The 7989-nt window shown below is 39.6% G+C and overlaps 1 protein-coding gene across 1 annotated transcript; it reads right to left on the reverse strand.

Moving 5' to 3' along the window:
• Window positions 1-2763: 2763 nt before the first annotated feature.
• LOC103801054 (la-related protein 4B-like) lies at window positions 2764-7564 on the reverse strand (the record flags this gene model as incomplete). Its single annotated transcript, XM_009073456.1, has 4 exons — window positions 2764-3292; window positions 3842-3953; window positions 4596-4720; window positions 7400-7564. Coding segments are annotated over 4 exons (684 nt in total), but the record flags the coding sequence as incomplete, so codon positions are not given.
• Between the last annotated feature and the right edge of the window lie 425 nt (window positions 7565-7989).

Genomic DNA, 7989 nt, shown 5'->3' on the forward strand with positions numbered 1-7989 from the left:
TTTACATTCCTGGAAAAGGCTCAGAACCCATTTTGACTTGTTTTCAAAATGAAAAGCATCAGCACACAGTCCTACAAGGTATAATGCCAATTTTAATTACTGTGTCCCTGAACCTTTAACTCAGCTACTGCTTTGGGGAGGTTTTTCATTTTAAAAGCCACATTTTAATCTCTCTCTGTATCGTAGCAACAGTCTGCATGCAACTTCACAACTCTACTCTGAAAACTCCATTTTGTCACTGAGTGGCAAACGAAAAATCTCAAAGTAAAATGCCGTAAGGAGAAGTTGTATATTACACAGCGATTTGGCATGTCACTTTCCTTGGTTTGTTTTTTCTTAAAAGCTATAAAAACCACCTCTGAGGAAGGTTCAAACTTTCGATGCAACAGACTGTTGCTGGGTAAGCAGTAATTACAGTGTATTGACCTAGCACAAACGGCAGCAGAATCATGAGAACACACAACACATCCTGCTGGTCTCAGCATCACCTCGGCCCCCGAGGAGCCACGCGGGACCATCCGAGCTGGGAAAGCCTTTCACCTGCAGCAGACAAACAAAACCAACCAACAGCTGGCCCAAACCATACACAGACCTAGCTACCACTTTCACTGCTGCTGGGGAAAGGAGAAGCGTATGAAAAACTCCAATGAGAGAAGAGCTGAGCAGTTTTGGTGCTGTTGTCAGGGTCCTGTCTCCTCCCGCAGCGTTCACGAAGTGCTCGTTTAAACAACCAACAGACTCCACTGAGCCCTACTGCAACCAATTCAGCAACGTACAACAGGCTGGACTGAAAATGGGAACTAGTTCCAACTGATGCTTGTGATAGGAAATTTGTAAGGAGTCAACTGCTATCGTTACTTTACAGTTCTATGACTCAAACACTAAGGAAAGCACTGGTAACTCTTGAGAGCAGACAACTTAGCTTCAGCGTATTTTTTTGCAGCAGTCAAGGTTTTTTCCAATTAGGCTTGATTTTTACTGATGACTTAAAAATTACAGTTTGACTGCTGGAATTTATTATTTACATTGCAGAACACTTTTGAATTGGTCAAATCTCTTGTTTTTAGAGGGACTTCAGGAAAACATTTGAGGGCTTTCAAATAAGACTTTCGTTCCATTTCCCTTTTGCAGTGAAGAGGCAGAGTCAGTTCAACACACCAGAATAAAATAAGAAAAAGAAAAACAACAAATTAAAGTAATATTCAAACCACAACATTTAGTTTATCTACATCCAGCTCAACAGCAACATTTATAATATCAATAATTTTTATGAGATTTTTTTCTTTAGGGTACCTTTTTATATGTTCTGATTATTTACAACTGTACAAGCAAAGCACACACTTCCAAGTGCACATATTTAATACAGTATTGACTATTTGCATTTACAGGTTTTTCAACAATCTGAAAAAGATCAACTGTTTAAGATCTTTAAGGTATATTACAAAAACTGCTGCTAGTTCCTGTACTACAGTATGTTTACCCAGTAAGACCAGTGACAATAGATACATACTGCAACTGAGTAATTCTGTATTCCACTCATGCTAACCCTCCATGGGGTCAGACCTCATTAACTCTAAGCTGTCTTGTACAAAAGTTAAGGCAAAGTCATTTTCAAGTTTAAATAAAATTCAAGTCTTTAAATATTGGATGGAAATAATTCTTTAAAAAAATCAGTTGTTTAAATAAACGTTGTGGAATAAACTGTACTGTCATAGCAGAAATGAGTTTTGTCTGAACTTCCTGCAGTTTAAACACTTAAAGAAAAACTTTAGGCATTTTAAAACAAAAATAATTTATATTCAACTTTATTAGAAACTCGCTAATTTAGTGCATCCTTGTCCTTCAGAAAGCGCATCACTTCTAAAGTAAATAAGTGTGAGAAACCTCATCCCAGAGGTAAATATCAGGGATCTCCTCCTCCACCACACAAAACAAACACCATTATCTCACAGCTCAAAAAACTTAAATCCATATGCCAATGCTTGTAGTTACAGGAAGATGTCAACACAAGGCTGACTAAGATATGAACTCTTTCAAAGAGCACTTGGGGCAGAGTTTAAAAAAAAGCCTACACAGAGCACAGGGGTAACCAGAATATACAGCGCTGACTCAGTTAACTCCCTTACAAGCACAGGGAAGCTCAGTTATCACCAGAAGGTTTCTCTGCTTTCTCCTGATAACACCCACTAACAGGCTTCACCACCAGAGAAGCTCACAGACTCCATTCTTTCTATTCACAATGTGCTTTGTATTTGCAAATGATACCCTCAGTTTCATTCTGGAGTGAGAAGATGGTTACTTGCTTGCAGTAAGTCAAAAAAGGAAATATTTTAGAAAGACTGCTATGGTGCCCTGTAGGATTCATTTTGTGTGTGCAAAACATCAAAAAAAGATCAAATTTTTAAAAATGCTAGAAACAGCTACTCATTTAACCTAAAAGTGCAAGTTCATTTGCTGACACTTAGTACAGCAGCCCAATAAAAAAAAAATCTTCAAGGTCACGTACTAATTTGTAAAATATATCTACTTCCTTGCACTCTACACACTAGCTGCCGTTATCAGTCGTTTGGACACTTTAGATATGTACTTGCAGACCAGTTTATTAAAAATATTGCAGCAGCACATTTCTGCTAACAGTTTAGAAAAAACTCACTATACAGAGCTTGCACTCACACAGCCACAGAGAGGCTTAATAAAAAGTTGATTTTTTTTTTTAAAGACAAATATTTTACACCTTGGAAAAAAAAAAAAATCACACTAAGCTTCACCTCCAATTAAGCACCAATCTAAATGTAAGGTTTAGAACAACTATCCAGAAATATCCAGAAAAATAGAATGTTTGTTCAAGAGGGGAAGAAGTATTTCACAGAAAAATAACTTGCAGGCATTGTTATATGCCTAGTATCACTGCAAGCTCCTAACCAGCAACTCATTCTCAGGTATCTTAGTGGGAAATGGGTTTAATTTGTGGGAAGCAGACCTCTTCTCAAATCCCTCCCAGGTGTTAGTTTCACTGAGGAGACTTTGGAGGGGTACTCTGTTCTTTATTTAAGCGTTTGCCAACGGCTGGAGGGGACGATCTGCGTCCTGACTGTCTTCTCTGGTCTTTGGGTTGTCCAGGATGTGACTTTGCAGGAGGAGGTTCTCTGTTTTTCTCTACTGTTTCCGTGGGCTTTCTTTCTTCTTTCCCACATGCTACAGTGTTTGGCTTCTGTTCTTTCTGGGGTTGCAATGTAGGAGGATCCTTAGTTGTTCTCTGGCAAATTTCTGCATAACTAGGTTTTCGCAGTTCCTGTGAAATTGGAAGCAAACAGGACAGAGTTAAACGAAGCATCCAAAGAAAAGAGTCATTTATTTGTATGAAGTAGAAAAGGTAAAGGCCTCGTCCCAAGAGACTGCTGCACTAATATGTGCAGATGAGGGCTTGAGTCTGAAGTGTACAGAAGCTGTACAGACAATAAAGCTCAAGACAAGGTAAAATGCAAATGAATATGTAATAAAAATGGGGTACTGGCATAGGGCAGAACTTCCCATTCAAGCAAACTCTAAACAAGCTGAAAGATGATGAATACTCTGGTTTAAATATCAACATACGTATTAATGCTTCTCCCTCAAGGATACTCCCAAAAGCAGAGGACTCAAATAAGGAGCTATCATTTGCTAGGTTATCTTTCCCACTGTTAATTGCAGAATTGTATCATGCAAGTAATCATAAGCCACCAACATGCAAATTTAAGGCTGCTGGGCTCACATGATTAAGCAGCACTGGGTAGCAATGAATATCCTGTTAAATGCATCAAACTGGATCATTAAGAAAAAGTGAAGTAATAAGGTCACTTACTATGGCAGCCCCATTGACTTGTACTGATTTACATGCAGTACTGAGTGTGGAAGAAGAAAGTCTTTCTGTACTCTGTGTCTCTCTCTGCTGTTTATCCACAGCCTTGGAGTCCCTGTGAACATCCAGCAGGAAGCAAGGCTCATGAGAAGTGAAACTTCAGGACAGATGAATGGTCTAATAATAAGTCTAAGAAGTCTGAGTATGACTATAAGTAGCTGCAGCTATAACTTGCCTAGCACATCATGACTAGAATTGCATTTAAAAATGCAATATCAAATATTATAAAATATGCTCCTGTGGGACTTGACACTACCTGTAATTTGTGATGTTCTGAAAGCATTGGTTACTCAGATATCTACCTGTGATACACAAACACCTCAGTCTGAGTCACAGGTTCCAAACCAAGTCTTACTGAAAACTTTCCTTACGGTATAGACATCAGCACTGTCCACAGGACTGTGTTAATTCTCTGTGCCTCAAAGCTACCTGAATACAAGACAGTAACCTCTAAATACTCACAGAAACTAAAACACAACACTAACTTTTGTCTGCTAAATGACTATTATGACTGAATCACTATTAGGATATTGTTCAGAAATTAAGCTTTATTGCCTTTACTACAAGTACAACAGACAACAAAATATTACTCCACTGATCAAGATTTTAATAGCTATTGACAGTGTTCTGCCTGATGAAAGAAAATGTAAATGTGATTCAGTGCAGAAGAATTATACCCATATAATGAAGTGCTTACTCAGAAGACTGGGGTGGTGAAGGAGACCTTTCAAAGGTCCTGGGCAATGCAGAAGAAACTGGTAACAACGGCTCCCGAGGGATTCCCGACGGAATAGTGTTTGTACTTGCATCCACATTAATGTTCTGAAGGAGGAAATAAAGGCACAGAAGGGCAATCATAATATCCAATTAACATGGCTTCCCTGAAAATTACCACAACCAGGAAGCAGTTTACAATTTGACTTGTAAGGGCAAATTAACCAGAGGAAGACACAGGTTTCAACACATGTATTGGAATGAATGTTGTTATTTACCATTCTTTAGAAACACAGACAAGGAAACAGCACACTCTGGCTGTTTCCAAAAAAGCTGTAAGCTTAGTTCCAAATAGCTAATAATGACCTCAACCTTAAAAAAGGAGAAAAAGAAGTTTCTGCAAACTAGGACATGGCCATCATTTTAAAGTCCCTTTCCTGGAAAACATATTTCTTACATTTATAACCATTTCATTTGTTTTAAAAAGTGCTATGTTCTTTGTATTGCTTGTGACCTGTCTGACCCTAAAGACTCTTAAAACCAGAACAGATTCTGGTACAGAGAAGGAAAAGCAAGAGGAGAACACAAGCACACAAGGAACAAGATAGGCATCCCTTTCCCCCAGCCTAGCCACCATCCAAAAGGCATAAAAACTAAGACTCCTGCGGTCACTCCCAGAAAGGAAAAAGGTATTTGGTGATAATGTTTCAAAATATGGTAGCAGAGATTACTGCAGTAGATCTAAGCCTAGTCTGATTCAAGTAAAACTAAGACTATAAAAGGTGTATGTTTAGAAATAAAAGAACAACTTCTATAGGTTGGCTTGCTCTAATAGTGTGTGCAAAGGCTTGAAATGGCAAACTGCTGAGCATTCTGGCTCAAGTGCATCAGAACTTGTAGGTACATGGTTAAATGTGAATAGCTTCAAGTCAAGCAGACATGCAAGTGCTGTTCCTGGCCAAAACACTGAGCCCTTGACCTGACAGTTCTGCATTTCCTAGTTAGAAAATGTGGGATCATTACTACTTGCCATTCCCCAGAGCTATGTCTGGAAGAGCACCACATAGCAAAGAGCATAAAGATATGATGCTTGGATAACAATGTAGGAAATTGTACAACTGAGGTCTGCTTAGCTCCTGTATACTGGACTTGCCCAATTATAAAACAAAAGTAGCACTGTGTAAGTCTACTTCAGCACTTTGTAACTCTACATCAGGCAACATGAAAAAATACAGAGCTCAAGGTAAAAAAACCAGCCTGTATGCACTGGCAGGATTCTGATGTCAGCTCAAACCCTTCGTAGCAGAACACAACCACTCTTTGGAGCCAGCTGCTATTATCTTACTCTTTATTTGAACACCAGCAAGGAAAGGCAGCATAATCCCTTTCTTCCACACAACTGTACAGAGTAAGTCATGCAAGCTGGAAAAAGAAACTGAGAAATCGAAGGAAGCTTTTTATGTGCCAGTGCATTGCACTATTACAAACCCTCAGTGCCTGACTGGTACAAAGACTGCATCTACAGGGGAGAAGTGCAAGTTCTTTACAATAAGTACAGTGCAAAGCAAGTACCAGATCTGTAACAGGGGAACAACAGGTTTTCAGCTGCAGAATTAATAGCAAGTGCTGGGATTATATTAAAAACCTGAAATACAATAGTAAAAATAAATACTTCATAAGTAATAGAGGTACAATAGAGGTACAAGAACAGCCTATGATCTGGAGTACTGGCTGACAGCAGGTCAAACACTGCTCTGCTATTATCATGGCTCTGTCCTGCATGTTCCCCCCAAATGGAGTCCTGAACATCGCTGCCCATGGCACCACTTGCACGAGAAGCAGATGGTTTGTCTGCACAGTCACTGCTTTGGGTGTAGGCTGCCCTGCTGCATCCCCCTTCCTTCACCAGCAAACACCCCCTACCCACCCCGACACATGGGCACCAAAGAACACACTGCTGCAACAGGCTGGGCTTAGAGACGAGACACGAGAGGTTATGGAGTTTCATCAGGCTGCCTTGCACTGCTAATCCAGGGGTTAACTTCTTCAGTTGTGGTACAGCTAGAAAAACACGAGTTAAATTAGAGCTAGCAAAAAAAAACCAATCCAGACTTCTATAGCCTAGAGTGTTCCACAGTGCAGAGGGTTCTGTGAGCCTTGCTGGAGAAGAACATACTCTCACTCTCAGATGGCAATGGGAGAGACAGTTTTAAGAATGACATCTATGAACAGCTACTGAACACTAATTTTCAGCTGCATCTCTACTACATCTAGAAAGCAGTGGCTGCCAAGTTATTCTGGTGTATTTTTAACTTTCCCAGCAGTATGACAACACTGGGATCCAGCTGGTTTTGATAACAGCTCTTGCTCCAGCTATGATGCCTAGTATACTAAGATCATGTAGGCAGCTTCTTTATTTCAGTGCTCAGAAGTTTGTCTCTGTCACTTTAAAGTATTTTATAGACAACTGAGAAGTCTTACTTTCAAACAGGAGGAAAATGTACCACATACTTTTCACCTGAGTCTATCAAAAAAGCCTGAGGCACTTATGAACAGCAAAGAGCATATTTTCTAATCTCTGCTATTAACATCTACTTATTATACTGGTGCTCATATTCCACACCATTTCAAAGAGAATACCCAACAAATTCTAAGCTGTAAGTGAAGGTGGCAGCAGCATGACCCATCCAACACCACAAGTTTTTTCCATGTATAAGCCACCGAATCTGAAAACAGGATGCATACAATTCTTTGTTTTCCCAATGGAAATGAACACCCACTACTCACTCTTTCTTTTGACGTTCCTATTACCACACTGGACAGTCTATTTTCAAAAAGGTCTTCGGTCTTTAAATTGCCAGCAGCGCCGGGTAATGGAGGAAAGCTAGATAAACCCAGTTCAAAGCTAGGAGATGGAGGTTTTGGGGGTGGTGGAGACTGTGTTTGGCCTCTCTGGAATAGAAATAACACGTTAAGGTTACTGCACTGGAAGACAAAGACATGCAACTCTAAACTGCATTTTGCATTTGATTTATAGCAGTGAAGCCCTAGAGAAGCCTCCCACATCCCACCTCCCAATAAACCACAGTACTGAGGAACAGATCCTTTCATTTTCCACTGCTGCCCTTATGACACCTAACTACTATTTAATGGGTTATGCATAAGCTCATGCATAAGCTTTACTGATACTGGTATATTACGAAGCCTTCTCACTGACCCTTCATTCAGGATAGACACACTGACATACAAAGGAAAACAGATTGGTTTAGATAGCATGATATAGTGAAAACAAACCAAATTTATGTGCAGTTTGTAACATTCTAAATCAAAGCAGTCAACAAGAATCTTATTTTTAGCTATACCAAGAAATGGCCAGA

The sequence above is a fragment of the Acanthisitta chloris genome, unplaced genomic scaffold (genome assembly GCF_000695815.1).
Source record: "Acanthisitta chloris isolate BGI_N310 unplaced genomic scaffold, ASM69581v1 scaffold8484, whole genome shotgun sequence".
Classification (NCBI taxonomy): Eukaryota; Metazoa; Chordata; class Aves; order Passeriformes; family Acanthisittidae; genus Acanthisitta; species Acanthisitta chloris.